General features: G+C 40.7%; 1 protein-coding gene across 2 annotated transcripts in view; it reads left to right on the forward strand.

The window, feature by feature from the left end:
• RHBDF1 (rhomboid 5 homolog 1) overlaps positions 1 to 20,844 on the forward strand; it is a 164,483-nt gene that overhangs the window by 77,499 nt on the left and 66,140 nt on the right. Inside the window, exons 2-6 of one of the 2 annotated variants that reach the window (XM_083153431.1) lie at positions 992 to 1,129; positions 9,590 to 9,720; positions 16,785 to 16,998; positions 18,333 to 18,539; positions 20,598 to 20,720. In XM_083153431.1, the coding sequence (XP_083009557.1) occupies positions 1,016 to 1,129; positions 9,590 to 9,720; positions 16,785 to 16,998; positions 18,333 to 18,539; positions 20,598 to 20,720 (789 nt within the window). In that variant the 5' untranslated portion in view covers positions 992 to 1,015. Of the gene's footprint in view, positions 1 to 991; positions 1,130 to 9,589; positions 9,721 to 11,944; positions 12,196 to 16,784; positions 16,999 to 18,332; positions 18,540 to 20,597; positions 20,721 to 20,844 lie in introns of those variants that run through there. The other variant, XM_083153432.1, reaches the window with a different exon arrangement.

Consider the following 20,844-nt stretch of genomic DNA (forward strand, 5'->3'; position numbering starts at 1 on the left):
CTAGTAAGTGCTTTGAAAGCTAGTCTGCTACCTTGTGATTGCCTCTGTGTTTGTGCATATGTGAGAGAGAAATAGATGTAGTTTTACTCGCTGCCAGGCAATGCCTGTGTTTCGGAGACACAATAGACGAGATATATAGATATATATATATATATATATATAAACACACACAGATATACATAGTATACATACACAGCCAACACACACTTCTTATTCATGCACACACCTAGTATACATACATACTCACACACACACACCTAGTATACATACGTACTCACAGTCACACACACCTAGTATATACACACACATGGTATACTGTATACATACTGTACACACACATGATATACACACACACACATGGTGTACATATCTCTGCCTCACCCGACTAGCCATACGTGTGAGAGGTACTGGGGTCTTCAGCTCCCCCCATAGGCAGCCCACTGCACAGTGGCCTCTCCGCAACAGTAAGGGAGGCAGTTGCCACAGCTCTGCCAGGTTGTGACTGCGAACGGATGGGCCTGGTCCACTCTCACTTGCAACAATTGATTGGCAGGGGGGCGGGGGTCAGGAATTCAGAAACCCCCTGCGTGCACGTTATGTCATGGCATTACAAATGTTTTTTTGTAAAACACAAATTGGTTGTAAAGAGTTCAAAGGCAGAGTGATGATTGCAGGATGTTATAAATGAACATATATGTGAGGTGTGAAGATATTTCACATCATTTGTTGGATGTTTTCTTTCCGTTTTATTGCAGTTTAAGTCCAGGCTAAGTCCAGGGTACACTTATGAAATTGTAATCTTCATACATACAATCTTCTCACTTTGAATTCTGCACGCTCTTATTAATGTACAGCAACTCAAACAAAAGCTGTTACTTTCATAAGAAAGCTGCAGACCCTTACAACACAATCCATTTTCAAATGCACCTCCATTTTTAATTTGGCACCGTTTTTTCTAATGTACTTTTTACATTTTGTCTTTGGATAACAGCTGTGAGACGTTAAGAAAACAAAGATGACTGAAATTCGTCGGGACAGCACAAGTAGTTTACAAAGAAAGAAGCCGCCATGGTTAAAATTAGAAATACCATCTGCAACTACTACAAATGAGGAGCTGACATTTGTTCAGGTATTACACAAAGTTTTCCTGTGTCTGAGTACTGTGAGCATGGACAGTATTAATGGGTATGTGTATGTATATTAATACCCCTTTTCACCAAGGCAAAAACCCAGGGTGGACTTGGGTTAGCGTCGGGGTAAAAGGGGTAGCTAAAAAAAAAAACCCCGGTTGTGGGGCAGTGTAAACGGGTATGCCGCTCCCGTTTACAGCATTAGGGAAGCCTGCGGTATTGAGCTTGGTTGGGGGGCGCACACAGCACTGTACTGTGCAGTGCAGCAGCGGAGACAGGGAGGAGGTGAAAGGATGCCTGAGTGTGGTATCCATTCACCTCATGGATGGGGGATAGGAGGGTGCACAGAGGCTGGGGGCAGCCCAGCAGCTTCCAAGTACCGGGTCGGATCCAGATTTTGGTGTAAAAGAGGTTTCGCTAAGGGGCCCATGTATTAATAATCATATCAGTGCTGTGATTATTAACAGTCTCCATCGCAACAGACATTTTCATTGGTTACAAAAATTCCTTTTCTATAAACTAAATAGATCTCTATTGCAATAACTTGTGCATAATAGAGGTGTTTTTAACTTTTTCTAAAGGTTCCTCCTTGGAATATGACATTGCACATGCGCACAGTGTCAGATTCATGAGCCAGACAGAGGCTGCTAGAAATGAACAATAAGACCCTGCTTTTGCAGAAATGCCTTTATAAGCATAATGTTGTTTACACTTTCTGAAAATGATGTAAACCAATGGGCCAAACTTTGAAAAAGCTTTGTATGTTTGAAGTACTATAAAAACTGGAATGGGACAGGTTACCCAAATATTTTTTTGCAATCATACATGTTTATTAAGAGATCCATAAGGGTACAAATAAAACATGAGTGCAGTCTGGAGAACAGTAAAATAGACAATATACTTAATTGGAGAACACGGTGTTCAAACAAGATGATAGCTGTGGGTTCAGATTGGGGTTAGATACGAAGAGGAAGTAAAGGCAGAGACGTGATTCAATATATGGAGTTCGGCACAGGTAGCCTAGTAAAACAAATAAGTTAAGGAGTTTATCAAGAGAATCCGCGGGGTCAAGAGTAAGGAGTAGTAGGTCAGGGTTCCCAGGGAGTTTGGGAGGATAGAGAAGTGGGTAGTGGGGGGAATTAAAGTAGGAAAAGATTGTTACCCCAACATATTTGATGGTGCAATGATTGTGTATATAGTACTTATTGATGTGTCAGTCAATCATATGATCGTTAAATGTCTTATATTACATTTATATTGTAAACATTAGAACCTCATTCCTTAATATTTGTAATGGAAGGAATATTCATGATTGGTTGGGTAGAACACCATAGTCAAAGAGAGGAAACCATGCATACAATAATTTGGAGAGGAGAGCTCTTGCTCCCCAGGAGCATAGATCATGTGTTTCTTTAAACGGAAAATAATTGAGGAAAACCAACTACAATCGGTCATTATTTCTGAGAAAAATGAATGTGCAGCATTATGACTTGTTATTATGGTCCAAATGTATGTGTAGAGAAACTTCTACCCAACGACAGCAGCCTAGAAAGCAAATTCATTAGGTTTGTGCTAACTACTTAATGGCAGCCAAGTAAACGACCCGCTGAACATCAGCTCTGGCAAATATTTGGCCAACATAATAATGAACTGTTTCATGTGCTGCTATGTTCCATGAGCTGGGATCCTCAGGAGATGAGTGTTTTTTCCAGTTACAGTAGCTCTGCCCTCCTTAGTTGTTTATACTCTGTTCTCTGTCTGAAGAGTCACCAGATGTGCTGGCATTCTTCTGTCTCTTCATGCAGTTATGTGAAAGTAGGTTAGCTGTAGCTGCTTGTGATGGCTTATCACTTTCTCCCTGCTGCATTGGATAACACATGTGCTAGATGGCATTAGTGAAAATGAGGAGCTGTATCAAGCCATGGAGAGAGATTCCGGGTCTTATTCCAGTTCACTCTTTCTGACAAAATCCTTCTTAGATGAACAAAACCATGTGCACTGCAGGGGGGCAGATGTAACATGTGCAGAGAGAATTAGCTTTGGATGAGTTATTTTGTTTCTGTGCAGGATACATACTGACTGCATTATTTTTACACTGCAATATAGATCTCACTTTGAAGAAAAACTCCACCCAAATCTTATTCTCTCTTCACAAGTAACATCTGCCCCACCTGCAGTGCACATGGTTTTGTCCATCTAAGAAGGATTTTGTCAGAAAGAGTGAACTAGAATAAGGCCCAAAGTGAAGACGTTTCTAACTCTTTTTAGCACAGTATAAAAATGACAGAGGCTCTCTCCAAGGTTTGATCCATCTCCCCAAAAGTCTGATACGTTTGGTATTTTTTCATCCTTGTGGCACAGAAACCTTCATGTGACTGTAAATCAAGAACAATTAAGGTCCAGATGTAATAGCCTCCGAGTTCCTCAGCCGAACTCTTAGGTTTTTTTAAAGGGGCAATCATTAACAAAGTAAAACCATGCCTTGTAAATAATGACCCCTGTAAAAAAAAACCGGTGAGATTGGCGGGCATCCCGTATGGCTGCCAAACTGGGATGCTATTACATCTGTCCCTAGGCGTGATTGTGTAGGTGTGATTGCAGCAGGGACTCAGGCGCCATATTTCTGCACTTACAAGCTCGCAGCCATCAGCAGATACACTCCCTGAAAATAACCATGACACTCTCCATTAAAGCACATATGCAGTCTGCCAGTAATCGCCCCATTGCGTGATAATCAGCCATTGTGTACAAACATGAATTGAACCCTTATTTATACTGCTTTCACATTACAGAAATGGGTAATGACACGGTATTCTTAAATGGGACTTTAAAACGGGTCTGAGCCTTGAGACCTTTCACATTGCAGGTGAAAACCGTTTTAAAAATCATTTAATACCATTCAAACATTCAACCCGTTTAACCCCCAAGGGACACGTTTTAAGCCATTGAAATAGAGCTGTTCAAACTGCCAAAAAAACGGCTTTAAAATGTGTAGGACTCTGCTTTTTAACCGTGTTGAAATACCGGTTAACTTTAACCGGTAAATCAACTCTGGCACTTTCACATTGCAGCCTTAAATGTTTTAAAATGGAAAAAAAAACGGCAATATACCATTTTAAAAGTGCGATGTGAAAGGGGTATAAGAGCAGTGTTGACAAAAGTAGTTTGTAGGTTTTACAAGGGGGGGCTGGGAATGTTTGAGGGGGTTGTTACATATTTTTATTCATATTTTCAACGTCAATGTAATGATAAGTGTATAATGTAAAAAGTAGTATGTATTATACAATAACAATTGTCATGTGATACTACGACTTCATGGTAGTGTATGAGAATGAAAAGGAAAATAAATGTGTCAGTTGTCAGTACATTCACAGGAAAGTATCCCATTGGATACAAGGGTCATAACTAGGTACTGTATGTGTCAGCAACCGCAGGCAAACATCTAGTCTGCAGAGCAGGGAGGCACCAAGCTACTGCAAAAGAGGGAGAGGCCAGCATTGGGCAGCAGAGGAGTGATGGGGAACAAGCAACGGTGGATGGGCTGGAGTTTTCGAAAGTCCCATTAAAACTAATGGCCAGACATTGATTGGCTGAGAAAGACTTCTGTGACGGCTCTCAGCCAATCAGCGCTTTCCCATTAAGTTTAATGGGACAATGCACTTCCACCCTCCCCTCCCTCTGACCCTTACTTCATCCAACCTGCACTGTATCCTACACTATATGCAACCCACACTATGCAACCAACACTATATCTAACCTGCTCTGTATCCTGCTCTAGATATATATAATCTGCACTGTATTCTGCACTGTACCCAACCTGCTCTATATCCCGCACTGCATCCTTCCCACTCTGTATCTCCAACTATATTTAATCTTCACTGTATCCAACCCTCACAGTATCCCGCACTCTATCCAGTCCGCACTGTATCCTGCATTGTGTCCAACCCAGTGTATCCAACCAATACTGTATCCCCCAGTGTATACAACTGCACTGTATTCTGCTCTATATATATAATCTGCATTGTATTCCGCACTGTATCCAACCTGCTCTATATCCCACACTGTATCCAACCCTCACTGTATTCTACCCACACTGTATCCCCAACTATATCCAACCAATACTGTATCCAACCTGCACTGTATCCAAACCCCACTATATCCCGCACTATGACTAATGCGCTTTGAATCCGACCCACACTGGGGTTATTCAAACCTAATCGCTGCTCTGTTAAAATAGCAGAGCCCTGCAATCAGATAGGCGCAGCTCACCCTGTACACGGCTGTGAAAATCGCACCGATTGGTGAATAGCAGCAAATCCATTCACAACTCACTCAACATCAAATAATTTTTCCTGTGTGCAGTCTTTGCGTAACCCAGAACCTACTCTGCCTGTGCGATAGAAGCAGGCTGACCGAGGCTGGAGCTGATGTCCTCCATGAAAACGCTTGGGTACGTCTACATTTATCCTGACACAACAAGAAAGTGGCCAAGTGACACCCAAATATGTCAGCTTCCTGTCAGTCAACTATAAAATGGCTTGTGTTCAAAAAAGACGCTGTGTTTTTACTGAATAGCCTCACTACAGTTCATATGCATTTGCAGTCAATCTATAATTGGCTGCCTTATGAAATTGCAGGGCTGCAATCAGGTCTAAATTACCGCCTATATCCCAAACTGTATCTGACGCACACTGTAACTGACGCTGTACCTGGCCCACACGTCATGCACTGTATCTGATGTAAACTGTAACCCGCACTGTATCCTTCCCAATGCACCCACGCCCATATATATCTTTGGTGCTCGCCTTTAACGTGCACTGTCCCTGTAAAGAATGAGGGGAGGGTACCAATTCCCTTTTTGGCACAGTGCACCAAATGTCTAGTTACGGCACTTTTGGATACCACACATCATTTTTAATACCGACTGTAACATTTCAACCAAGGCAGAAAATAAATCAGACATAACAAAAGACATAAGGTGGGGATTGGGCATAGAGGGGGTACCCCTGTTCAATTGGCAGTTTGTGAGGTTTGTAGAACCTGACATGGCCCTGGTGTACAGTACAAAGCATAGAAACTCACATTAATACAGGTCGAGTATCCCGTATCCGAATATCCGTTATCCGAATGTTTCCGAAATACGGACATTCCAGAAAGTGAAAATTTTTTTTTTTTTTTGCTAAAAACTCACTGGGGACATTTGTAACAGCATCACTGGGGACATGATATGTAACTGGCACTATATATGTGCAAGACAATGATTGCTTGGCATTCAAATTCAGTGCTGAGATAGTACACACATTTTGTTTCACGTTTTGAAACCTTGTTTTTTAAACAATTAAAATATATTTGTGTGTATTTTATGTGGTAATAAAATATATTTGTGTGTATATTATGTGTTTATACAGCATAAATGCAAGATACTTCAAAATACATCATTGAAATATTAAAATATTCCGAAATACGGAATAATCCGTTATCCAAAATTCTCCTGGTCCCGAGCATTTTGGATAAGGGATACTCAACCTGTAACTATATATTGACTCTGCTTCTTACCAAAAGCAGTATGGGGGGGGGTCATATGGAGAGCATTCAGTCGCTACGACCCGTGGCTGATAAAATAAAAGCTAGAATGCTGAGTAGCCCATTTTACCAAAGATTTTGCAGCCCAGTTTATGCCACTGAGACCTTACGTGTAGCAGTCAGATAAATACCAGAATTGTCAGATTGCCAATTTAGGACTGTAATGTATTTTCATTTGTCAGACTGATTGCAGATTTAGCTGTTTGGTGTTTGGAACCTGTTTTTATCTTGAATCATTTCAGATGTTCCCTCTACCTGAAGGGAATTTACAATTCCCTGAAATCAAAATACATCTGTATCTAACTAAGAAGAAGAAAGCATGTTTAACGTTTAATGCATGACATGCCGGCAATATACAGTAATTCAATTTGGCTGGTTATGTATGTTGCAAGTGACTGGATTTCTGGAAGCTTGAGATGGATTTGTTGTGGCATGTTGTAGCAGGCAGAGATATAGTAAAATGTGTGGGCTACTTAACGTGTCTCTTTTTTTTTTTTTTACTTTTACCTTTTTTAATTTAAGTTTCCCCCCACACACAGATATAATCACTCTGTAGTTTCCACTGTTAATATGTGATTTGCAGGGCTACAAATATTGGCCATAGAACATCTGTTTAGAATAGAAATTCATTTTTGTTTCAGGATTTTCAAAACAGAAGATTTTGTTAAAGTACATTGAGTTAACAGTAATACTAAGTTTTACCTATCTGGGGCTTGACACTACTCCAGATGTAGTGGATTCACCAGTGTCTAATACCCCTTCACATTGTAATTCTGGGCCTGGCGCTTTCACAATAAACCTGGGTCATCCATTATACAAATGGTGACCCAGTATGAACCCTTCTTATATCTCGGGTTGAATTGCCAAGTCGGTCATCCCAGGTTATAAGCTGTGGTGCTTTCACACTCCACCTCGTCCTGGGTCCAACCGCCACCAACCCAGCAATAAACACAGGTGTGATGTGAAAGGCGTATTTGTAATGCTCTTCTCCCTTTCTGTACATATTGATTGTTGTAGGTATCCAATAAACTGTCCATTAGGGAGCATAGCACAAATGGTGGAGTGGCACCGATGTCAGTTCACATGTGCAAGCTGCAAACTTTTGCATACAGGGCATGTGCAAATATGAATGTACTTTGTCCATCATACTTGTGCGCAACTTGGCCAGATCTGTCTTTCCATGAAATAGAGCATTTCAGGGTGTGCACTGGGCAGTGATAATGTGATTTACACATAACAACCATGAGTTTTTGGAGTACTGTGGGAAGCATATAGCTCATAGTACGCATGCAAGAGGCCATCCTGTGATGAAATTCTACTACTTTTTTTATCACTGGACATACACAAGTTGATTGAGAGAAAGCTGGCGTTTGTAGTTGGTAACCGGACATTTTCTGGGACTATCAGAGAAAACACAGGCATGCCCAGGTGTTTGAAGGGAGTCATGTGATGTCAGCTCTGGTCCCGAACAGCCTGTTTCTATAGCAGCCGCTCAGTAAGTCCTGGGCTTTCCACAGACTGCACAGACAGGAAAATCATTAGATGGTGAGCGTCTTGCGTTGCGCATGGATTTTTGTAAGTCATTCACATCGGTTTGCAGCCTTGCACAGGGCGGGATTTCACTCCGACTGTGCGGTGATAACCAGATAGCAGGTCTCTGTAAGTTAGCAGAGAACCAATCAGGTGTAAATAACCCCGCACACTTTGGAGAGTAAGCACGCACCAGGGAAAGTCACATGCGGCAACTGCTTAGAACAGGACTGGGCAACACCGGCCCTCCAGATGTTAGTGAACTACACATCCCAGGATGCTTTGCTTTAGTTTTGCTATGTGGCCATGATGCAAGGCATGTTGGGATGTGTAGTTCATCAACATCTGGAGGGCCGATGTTGCCCAGCCCTGGCTTAGAAGGACACATCTGTGCTTGAGTTGCTATTTAAATACAAAAAAACTTCTCTGTGGGGTTGCTGCTTTAAATAATGTGTCATTCCATGGTAACAAATGTTACATTTTTACTAAACAGATCATGTGAAATATATTTATTTTGAGCATGTGTTTTGATTATTTTGTTCAAAGTAAATGTTGTTTGTGTGGTACATGATATGCTTTCATTTTGATGCAAAGCTTGTCATTAAAACTGGTAACAGACATGGCATCAAAATAATTTTTTCATGGAATGACACTAAAGTACACGCTGGTATGTGATACACAGATACAAAACAGCAATGACAGCCTGACTCCCAGTCAAACTGACAACTTGTAATAATGCCATCTATTATATAATCCTACTGCGCAGTAAGAGCTGGAGGTACACCACACCTCTGCCCTCTCCTCACAGAATAAAGCCTCTCTTCCCTGAGCTCTGACACCTGACCCACTTATGTATGTATACAGGGCCAGATTAAGGGAGGGGCGACAGTATTGGTCATCCTGGGGCCCCCACTCAAACAGAGGGACCCCCACAGAGTAATCTGACTCAGCAACTAAAATGGACAGCCGTTTCTCAAGCTGCAAGCAGCGCAGAGCGGCTCTCAAGTAACCTAAACAGCAGCACATGACACAATATGTCAATGCCAATGATGAGGGTACGCATGAGGTGTTATGCCCTGCGCTATTTGCAGACTGGCCAGCAGCAGCTCATCCCAGTTGCAGTCAGAAGAAAGCAATGTTGGAGGTAAGTATAAGGGTGGGGGGATGCACTCTGGCAATATTGGAGGGAAGATATTGGGGGCCAGTGTGAAGGCCATATTGACGGGGTCCTGGGACTCCCACCAGCATTAATCCGGCCCTGTATGTATATTGTTGCAAAATATACATTCTATTATAGTGAACATTTTGCACTTGTGTTTTTTTAATTGAAAAATCTCTATTTCCAGCCTTTCAAGCGTCAGACATTTTTAAGAAGTGTAAGTATGCCAGTTGAGAACACTAGAATTCCTTCACCTCCCAATGAGCAGAAGCGGCCAATCTTACAACGTCAGACCTCAATCACCCAGACCATAAAAAGGTAATATATTAATATGAATTATTATTGCACATTATTGCAGAAAATTATGATATATACAGATAAGTTATGAGCAGATGTTTGTGTTAGATGTGCACTCTTTCACATTTTTTCCACATTCTTTTGTTTCACATAAATAGATATAGAGGAAATGGTACAAATGTCATATTTAATAAATGGTTTAGCCAAATGGGCCATAGTCCAATACCTTATTACAGTATTGTACCTCATTCTACATTCACTCCTACCTTTTTTGTCTTAAGCCTGGCCTCCTTGTCTTTTGTTTGTTGAACTTATCCTTATGTCTCCTGTCTGTCCTTTATTTGGGAGATAAGTCCATTCCTGAACTCCTGCCATGACTATGGGCAGTATTCAATGAAAAAAATTCTCTGTGCATGGAGAGAGATTTTTTCTCTCGCCATGCACTCTCCCTGTTCCGGAGCCTCCTGCTCCCACTATTCAATGTATTTAAGACTCGCCGCCACTCGCGGCGAGTCTTAACCCCTGCAGCGGACGAGCGTCCGCTGCAGGGAGCTTTCAGGGAGCCGGGGGACGGAAGCAGCCAGAGAGATTAAAGTCTCCCTGGCTGCTCCAGAGGAATGTGGAGGGGAGGAGGGCTCCCCGGGACCCAGGCAGCACAGGCTGCCCCCCCCTATAGCCAGCGGGGGACCCAGTATTCACTGCACCCGATCGTGCATATTAACGATCGGGTGCAGTGAATATATGAATATCTAATGAGCGGCTCGAGTGCTCCGGCCCCCTGCTGGCTGCACTGTGTAAAAAAAAAATAAAAAAAAAAAAATAAAAAAAATATTTTTTTAAAATTAAATATATATTCATGTGCTATAAGCACATGAATAAAAATAACATGCCCCTTCACAGAAAAAAAAACCTGATTTTTTGACACCAAAATTAAAAAAAAAAACCTTTTAGTTTAAAAGTTCACATTCCAGCTCTCCATCAAAAGATGGAGAATTTCTACACGGAGAGAGACGGCGAAAATCACTTAGAAAGACGGCGAATATTTCACATTGAATAGGGTGGTTCACTTTTGGAGAGCAAAATGCTCCGTCCAAGGCGAAAAAATCAAAAATTCTCCATAAAACACGGAGAATTTTTCTCATTGAATACTGCCCTATGAGCCCAGGTCCTGATAGAATCAGGTGCATTAGAACAGGCTGGGTCTTATGAATTTCTAGGACTATACAAAGGTGACCTTGCTGAGCCGTTTCTGCAGTAACCTATAACCAGTATATCAAAAACTATTTATCTAATATAGTGCAAATTAGAAATAAGGTTACCAAATGTTAGGAAATATCCAGTATTTCAACATAGCTGTCAAAACAATTTTGACAGGAAATAGCTGAAAACATATAAAATAAATATGGCTATCTTCAATATACCAATTGTAAATCACAACGGACTATGCCGTGTGTTCATTTACAAAATACTGTGTTTATTTGTAGATAGACCAATTCTAGTGCAATGATTAAATCCAATAGTATGTTTTAAACAAAGTAGTAATAAACATGGGTAATTAGTTTGGAAAAGTTTTTCGATCACAGCGCCAGTTTTAACAATTAGGTCGGGAACTTATTCCATATTCTATTTGGTTAACACCCAAAAACATATTAATTTAACGGGTGGGAAAATTTGTACTTGAATAGTTTAATGCTTGAGGATATGTCTCTTTTTCACCCAAGAGATGGGAGGTAGAGATTGGAGGTAGGAGCAGATAGGGACTGAGCTGTAATTTTCACAGGCTTTTAACTAGTATCTATACATCTCGTACAGTTATTTTCACGTTATGTTGATGTTTTCATAGAAAAGTTTCAACTTCACTATTGCACCTGTTTTCTTTGCAGACCATTTTGCCCATCCTCATTAATTGCTGTACTTGTGCTCTTTAAAGCTTATTAAGTATCAATATATGTGAGACTATTCATATATGTGGTTATAATACACTATTTTGGATGAAAAGTAAAGTACACTGTTTTTCCTGTCAATGTATCTATCAATCTATGTATCATCACAGATATATTTTCTTCTGCTTAACGTCTGTCAATTGCTCTAGATTTACTGAACATCTTTAAATGATAGAGGTGGAAACTGTAATATATTTACTTGTAATTCTGTAAAGGTCCTCCTATAACATACACATCATACACCTGTTTGCCATAGTCATTGAAATCAATGTCTTTTACTTATACAATTTGCAATGCAATGTACATAATTGGCTGAAATGTGCACTTTTGTGAATGAATTCAGTTCACACAATGTAACTATTACCAATACAAGCATACATTTGAGTGAAGTGGTGTTTTCACCAATATTTCTTTCCTATTTTTTTCCTATTTTTCCTGGAAGGAAGCATGTCACGTTTGACAGAATCAGTACTATGCCGGTCAAGGGGCATCTAGCTAGCAGGAGGCCTATACATTATAGGAAACGGCAAACACTCTCTACTTTTTTTTGCAGGTAGTTTTGCATGTAGAATTCTGCATGAGGCTTTTTTGAGTGTTTGGCGTCATTTGTAAAAGCCAATATAGTGACCTAACATATCACATGTATAAAAAGCATTTGGTGCGTGTGGTTCATGTTTCTTGCATGTGTGACAGTTCTTGATTCTTGTTTTAACACAGCTAAAAATGGTTGTTTCCATACAGGACTATATGCAACTGAGATCTCCATGGTAAACTTGCCATTGAAGTTCAACCCCTAGTCTTTTGGTACATCAGGCAGTGCGGCACAACCCTCCAATCCAAATAACTCGTTTTGGAGCTCCACATACTGCTCCAAATGGGGTTAGGGTGCATTCTCTGAGCAATTCTCTGATAAACAACCTAGCTTGAACCTGCATTTCCTGTCTGAAAATTTATAAAACAATGCTATATAATTAAAGTATCCAATATACTGTATCCATTTACCCCCAAACCAATTCTGTCAGCACACAATAACCCATCTGCTACCCAAAGAATCCATTAACTTATTCATCCAATAAATTATCATACCAACCTCCCAGCACCCATTAACCTTTTTCCCCCACCCTAGCAACTCCCATATATATCTTTCCGAACTGAACCCATAAACCTATATACCTGCAGTACCCATTGTTAACACAATGGGAGCAGCATATTCTGTTGTGCTTACTTGTTTCTTTCTTACTATCTTTTGTTGTGGTTTTTTTTTTTTGTCAAAAAATCGGAATTTTTTTTTGGTGAAGGACATGCTATTTCTATTCATGTTCTTGAAGCATATGAATATATATTTAATTTGTAAATTTTTTTTTTACACATTCGTCAGCAGGGGGCGGAGTAGTGCAGCGGCACCCTGCCTGTGTCCCCTGCCAGCTCTCCGGGCGGGGGCAGCTTCTGCTGCCTGTGTCCCTGGGAGCCCTCCTTCTCACATTCTGGGGCAGACAGTGAATGCTCCAGCCCTCCGGAACCATGCGAATGTGCAGCGAATCCTAAACAGGATTTGCTGCACATCGTGTAATTTATCATTGAATACTGCACATTCTCTGTTTGTATTCTTTTAGTTGTCCTGATATTCCTATCTGCGGGACACCATTGAATACCAGGTGTAGCAGGATTTCAAAGGTCCTTAATATGCCTTTAACAATTGTTAATGTATATATGCCTGTCCCTTAAGCAGCAAATTACTTGACATCATTATAACTTAACTGAGTCATTTTGGTGGATATACAAATAGTAACCTCTGCACAGTAAATTAAAAAGTGGTATGTGAGGGTTATTGTTGCACTATATTTCGCTGCTGCCTGGGATCAATATTAGGTAATATAACATTCTTTCCAGGCTTCATTTTACTAATGTTACATAGTACATACGCCTAGTAATGTTAGTGGTTTACTTTTTGATACTTTTCCATCCACATGGAGATTGGGAATGGTAACATTGCCCAAAGCATTGCAAGCAAAGTCACCGGGGGTCAGTGTTCCCTCTAAGCTGTGCGCGTGTGCGCGCGCACACAACTCGCCGAGCCCGCGCACAGACATTACAACTGAGCGCACAAAGGTTAAAATCTTGTTTTAGTGTGCCACGAGTTTAATAAGGTTAAAAATCACTGCTATAGTCTATATGTGTGGTGTGTGAAGTCTGTAAACATTCAAATTGCTTTATTAACTCAACAGAACTCGAAACCTAGGCCTGTATACGTTATGTGACGCACAAAAATGTACTTTTCCTTCCAAAGTTGCACAGCCAACATCTTTTTCTGCACAAAGCCTTCGTAAAATTAGAGGGAACATTGCCGGGGGTTGCGGAACACTATTTGGGGGGTGCATGTGCTACAAGATAAAGAAAATATAAAGGGGTATATTCAATGCCAAGAGCTATGACGGCGAGCAGTACCGATAGCGTGCCATTATATCTTATGGTCATTGTTCAGCTGACCCCCCTTCACTCGCCATTTCCACCTTGCTGGTGTTTTCATCGAGGTGGAAACGGCGAGTGCGGCCGTCAAAACTGTGAGGCTCGCCACTATATGCAGCGGGCTCACTGCATTTGTAAAAGAGGGGAAGTTTTATGGTGGATGTGCGCTGGATCGGCTGCCTTGTGGGGGTTATATCAAAATAGTGGTAACCCTATAACCACTTAAAACCAACATATGCAAAAAAGACAGATTGATATATCCTCCACTGGCGCCAAATATCGTAGGATAATACGTTCCTGTATAGAGGGGAACGTTCCTCTTCTCCAAAATGGGAAAGCCAAATGCCTGTATATAAATACCGTACGTCCCTCTGTGAATATAAGGGCTCCTCTTCTCCGAATATATATGGCTTAAATGAATCCTAGGGGTGACCACCAAGCTGGTAAGGATAAGCTTCCTGAGACTTCGTCCCTTAAAGAGTCCGTACTTATTCGATGGTGACCCAAAACAAAAGATGATTGGGGAGGTATATAGTGTAAAATCGTTTATTGGATACAAATATAAAATTGGAAAACAACTGAAGAAAATGGCATAATACCATCGAAGGTGGAGAACCAGATGGAAATTTGTGCATTTGTGACTAACCTCATGGATCCTCACTGAAAACAAGCCATTCTCGCCGAATAAACCCCCTTGCCGGTGGCATTGAAATTAGCTCAAAAACTTATGTTGACCTTTTCATGTGTCAACCATGTTCATGACAATCGTTGGCTTGTGTCCACCTTTTTCCCATGCTGACCTTTTGAGGTCAACCTAGACTAACTGACACATGCATTATGCATCAATTACACAATATGCCTCTATCTCGGAAAGTTAGTTGCATTCTGATTAGAGAACATTTGCTAAAAGCAAAAATAATGTGTGTGCAAAGTAAAAACCAAAAAAAGAAAAAAATGTTCAAATATATTCAAATTGACTTTTACAGCTAATTTGGAAAATTGCTCTTAATATATTCTGGTTTCAGGGTAAGCCACTTTTATACTTAATCATCAGCTATATCATGTTTTGTTTTGATTACTTTGTTTTTGAAGCATAAAGTACAGACATTGTGAAAAATACATACAGTGAATGGGGGCAGGCTGGAGGAAATATGGAGAGGGGGGGGCAGTGTAGGGAATTTACAGTGAAGGGGCAGGCTGGGGGACATAAAGTGAATGGGGGCAGAGTGGGGGACCATTCTGATGTGATTAATGATTCAAAGAATGTCAGGCTGAATGGTCAGCCCCCCACATTTTCACCTCACCAAAACTGTCTCTCGTCGCAAAAAGTTTGGACACCCCTGGGTTAAAGAGTATAGGACTTAGTATTAGTGTGAAGTATATCAGATGCTGAGACATTGGAGTCAAGAAATGAGATTTGTAGAAGAAATATAAGGTATAAATTTAGTGTGGAGACAAGTGTAAATTGTTAGTGGCTATACCTGTTAGGGGTAGACTTTGAAAGAAGATTATCCCAGTCTAGAGTCAAGAGTCCGCAGAACAAAGCTAATATAATACTGGGCTTGTAGAAATGCAATAGAGTACAGGGAGTACACGTGTTCTACCCAAACTTATACCACAATATATGCCATGTCTTCCTTGTTTGCCAAAGAAGCAGGTTGTCGCACAACTCTAGTAGGACTTCTTGATGATAAGTATCCCCTCCTCTAAGTGCGCAGCATAAGAGCCAATGGGAAAATGAATTCCTTCCCAGGCTTTAGTCCGTTGCAAGTTAAATAATTTAATTCTAAAGGGATGCGTTTTCCATCCCTTACAAACTTCCTGAAAATGTCGTTAATTTGCTGTACATATCAAACAAGTTCTTAATCTTTGAAAGCCATAACAAATAATTACAGATTTAGTGGTTAAGTCCATCTACCCCTAAGAGTGCGACATTTAGAAAATTAGAGCTCTCAAATGAAATTTTATCTCCTTAAATTCCACATGTTCCAAAGCTAAATGTAGGAATACTTAACCCAATATACCTGTAATCACCCGCTAGTACTTTATTAAGCACTAATAAACATAAATCACAAATAATACTATTCATTTCAATTAATTGCAATAATTCCACCCTTCCTAAAGATGATGTGTATCTTCAATGCTGTGCAGAGTGCCATTCACCAACTCCTCTGCTACCTCTGATTACTTCTTTGCATTGTGCAGAGGGGGTCACCTGACTCAGTAGCCGACTGCTATGCATTGTGCAGAGGAGGTCACATGAGTAGCCAACTGCTATGAGTACTTTCAGCCTTATTCTATGTCTTATTGCCCGCCTCTGCTGTAGAGCATAAACCATAGTCAAGAGGAAAGGGGACGTTGAGTATAGCTGGAGGCTCAAAATGAATCGGAAGGACTGAGAACCTGATCAATGAAAATATATATACCTGTGTTAGTAAGCGCCATTATCTATAATAGTTGTTTTGTACGCTACAAGAAATGGTTGCTTACATGTGTGGTTGCAGAGAAATAAGAGTGTTTTATGCTTAGGAACTGTTTGTACTTTCAAATATTCTCATATTTTCAGTCCAAGTATTTATAATGAACCCATACATGGAAAAGGTAAAAGTGTGTCCATAGTTTGTTTAGTTCATACTAATGGTCTCTTTGCCCTAAATGATACCGTCTGTGTTCCAGGGGCACTGCTGACTGGTTTGGAGTAAGTAAAGACAGTGATTCCACTCATAAGTGGCAAAGGAAAAGCCTTAGACATTGCAGCCAGAGATATGGAAAGTTAAAACCACAAGTTATAAGGGAAATGGATCTCCCAAGTCAAGACAATATATCGTTGACCAGTACGGAAACCCCTCCTCCTCTTTATGTGGGACCAGCTCAGTTTAACATGCAGAAGGTATTGTGTTTCCAGCGTACTATAAAAAATGTCATTACTTTCTGTCATGTGTTTCATAGTGCTTCAAATACGGGGAGATTATACATCGCCTATGTTTTAGGTTATACCATAGGAAATTATTAACTTGGAGTATTATGTTTTTTAGTTCATTCTGGACTGACAAAATGAGTGTAATACAGTATATACCAGACAGCATATGTACGAAGAACTGTTGTACACAGTATACATATTTTGGGTACTTGTGTATTATCAGGGCGCCTGGCTACACTGACAACGTAGCATAGCCTACGTTGAAAACGTAGCGTAGCCGGGCGCCCTGATAATACAGGAGGCAGCACTGGGAACAGGGTGGAGTGGTTTATACTTACCCTCCTCTGGGCGGTGATCCCCGATGACTCCCTGGCGGCAGCGACGGTTACTCCCCAGAGGCAGCGATAGTCACTCACCGGCACTCTCAGCGGACGCTGTACGTAATTCAGCGTAGTGCCGCTGGCGGCGCATCACATGGATTCCCTGCTCCCCCAGTGGCACTGCGCTAATTGCGTTCAGGGTCCGTGGCAAGTACCGGAGCAGGGGGACTGAATGCGACTGCCGGGGAGTCACCGTGGATCCCAACGGGGATCGACACGGTGTCCGGGGCAGAGGAGGGTAAGTATAGACCAGCCATTTTACCCCCACTATCCACATCATATCCCTACTATCCACGTCATACCCCCAGTATCCACGTCAGCGTGGAGTTGATTTTATAAAGTGTGGCAAGCGCAGCGAGCCCCCGAGCCCAAAGCATGGGGATATTAAGCAGTGTGTAATTTTAGGACTCCAGAGCCACTTACGCAGTTTACGTAGCGAGCATAGTGCTCTATTGGTATTCTGAATACACCACTACGTAAACTACGTAATGGGTGCCCTGATAATACACAAGTACCATATTTTGTTGTATATGGCAACCAGAAAGTAGTTTAGTGGTTTTTTATTATGCTCTCAGTAAATATTAAGAAAAAAAATTCAGAAAAGTTGGTACGATGTTTATAAGCAAAATGTTGCCATAATGGGCTGAATAATAAAAGAGGTAATTTCATCCAAAGGTATTGCTCCAAAGTGCGTAAAGAAAATTTTTCATAAACATAGAGTAAGTAAGGTAGTAACTATGCTCCTTACGTAAGGGAAGTGGCAGCAGCAGTAAAAAAGTGAATTGGTACTTTTGTATGCAGAACTCTTGTTACATTGCAGATAGCTCAGTTCCTCCTTTTTACATTAAGAAATCATATACTTTCCTTTCCGCACCAAATGATACACCTTTGTGTAATGTATAATATTTATTTCCATTTTTGTAGATTATAGACCCATTGGCTAGAGGACGTGCTTTCAGAAATGTTGAGGAGACAGACGGCTACAGTATGCCACATACACCAATTACACCTGGTGCAACTTCTCTATGCTCGTTCACTAGCTCCAGATCTGGATTTAACCGATTTCCCAGAAGACGGAAAAAAGAGTCTGTAGCCAAAATGAGCTTTAGGGCGGCGGCAGCACTTGTAAAGGTTAGTATATCTTTTATCTTTTGGCTAACTGTGCACATCTTCACATTACAAGAATTACAACACGTGTGCAGCTTATTTCACCTGCAATGTTGTGCAGTATTGATTGCCTTAATGTTATTACAGTATATTGGAGTATGAACGGGCACCACAAATTTCTTAGTTTGGGGGGGATATCATTTCACTATAGCACCCCTAAATTCCTGAGTATCTATCTATACACACATAAGCACACATTTAACAGCATAGAGGCACCATGAGTAATGCAATCAGGGATCACTTTGTTGCTGACCTAGAGTACTGTGTCTGTGTAGTCATTATACATCAGATGCATCAGTGGCTGTTACCAGGAAGTAATCCAGGCAGTCCCTCTATCAGTAAATTGTGCGAAATGTAGCCCATAGACTACAATGGCTTATGTAATTGAGTTGAAATAGGACACTGGGAAAGCAAAGTAAATATCTGCTGCAAAACCTCTGTAATACTTTCTGGGGATATTTACAGTTCAAGGCTATCCTGATTTTTCAGGCGATTTCCCACAAAATGTGTATGATAAATATGCCCCAAAAACATAACACATAAGTGACTTTGTGTGGAAGAGGAACAAAACAGGTTCCACTCATAGATCACACCCTGGCTGTGCATGAAGTACTATAATGAGACTTTACTAGGTACATTTAAGCTGACCCCAAATGGAAATGTTTTGAGGTCAGGGAGTTCTACGAGGAAAGGGGGTGGGAGAACAAAGGGGAGTTGAGGGGAAGAGGTGAGGAGCATAAGAGTGGGAGGTGTTAAGGGGAAGAGGTGAGTAGCATAAGAGTGGGAGGTGTTAAGGGCACAGAGTTGGTCCCAAAGGAGTATAGTGCACACAGTAACTATCCACACATTATAGGGCAATGGTTCTCAAACTGTGTGCCGTGGCACCCTGGGGTGCCTTGGGACATTTGCAGGGTTCCCGGGTTGGACAGGACCAATTTAAATTATTTATGATCAAATATTTATGGACAAAACTAGTGCTGGTGACTGCCAATCATAAAATATGTGTAAAAACAGAAGCAAATCCTGCCCTTTACCACATAACTGAACCTAATGATCACATATAAACACAATCTACTTCATTTTATGCTTACATCACTCAATACTATTATTTAGGCCATATTACAAATCAAAACACACATAATTCTGAAATGTAACAGTTATATACAGTTCTTAGTGAAAAATTCTGAGATTTAAACATTTCAGTGGGATCATTTCCCTGCATTGGTTATAAAGCACAATGGGGTAAACATATGAAGCTTGGAGAAGTGGTTTCTATCTCCATAAAGAACGTTATGTGCAAGGTGATGAACGTTATGTGTTAGGAGCTGATTTGCTACAGCATAATCACCTTGCACATAACGTTCTTTATGGGGATAGATACCACTTATCCAGCTTCATACAATTACCCCAATGGTCCATACAGCTACATGCATTTTCAGATATATGTCTAGTATCCGTGAGTCTCTGAAACACTGCCATCTGCTGGCAGAGAGTGAAACTACATCTTACCTACACCTGCACAAACACAGAAGGTAGCAAACTAGCTTTCAAAGCTTTTGCTTCGAAAGGGCTTACTAGTTTTCAAATAAGATTTCTCACGGCCCCTTGACAGTATATACACAGTATGTGCCAATCTGGTTAGAGGCTTGTTTACATAGTCAGTTTCATGACATGCCTCTCAGGCCGTGTATGTCCACTTTAGCAATGTGCCCATACAGTAGGTGTTGTTTTCACAGTCTCCCTGAAATACCATTTCTAAGGTAGGCATGTATGAAATGCACTCTATTGTGAGCACAAGATAATAGATCTTATGATGCTATATGTATGATAGTAATTACAAACTCCATAAGAGAGAGAACAGCTGTAATGAGGAGGTTTGAGTGAACATTTTGTGACTTGGTTGACTTGCTTCTTCCTAATATGAATTACCATGAATTCAATATTTGTGCATTTAAAAAGGAACCAATGGGAAAGGAGATGATGATCATTAATTGTTTGATTTTGACAAAATTTTTATTTTAGGGGCGCTCTGTACGGGAAGGTACTTTACGAAGAATACAAAGACGAAGCTTCACGCCAGTTAGTTTCCTAGAAGAAGACACCATGGATTTTCCAGATGAATTGGACACATCATTTTTTGCAAGGGTGAACATTATTTTTTTTTTTTAGTATTAATTAAAATTTAAAGGTCTAATTTTCTCTGAGATTATTATAATCAAACTTTTTTAAAGTAAGGTGCAGAGACTAAATTTTTCATTATGCCAGCCTG

Source organism: Crinia signifera, chromosome 7 (assembly GCF_055691185.1).
Source record: "Crinia signifera chromosome 7, ASM5569118v1, whole genome shotgun sequence".
NCBI classification, from domain to species: Eukaryota; Metazoa; Chordata; class Amphibia; order Anura; family Myobatrachidae; genus Crinia; species Crinia signifera.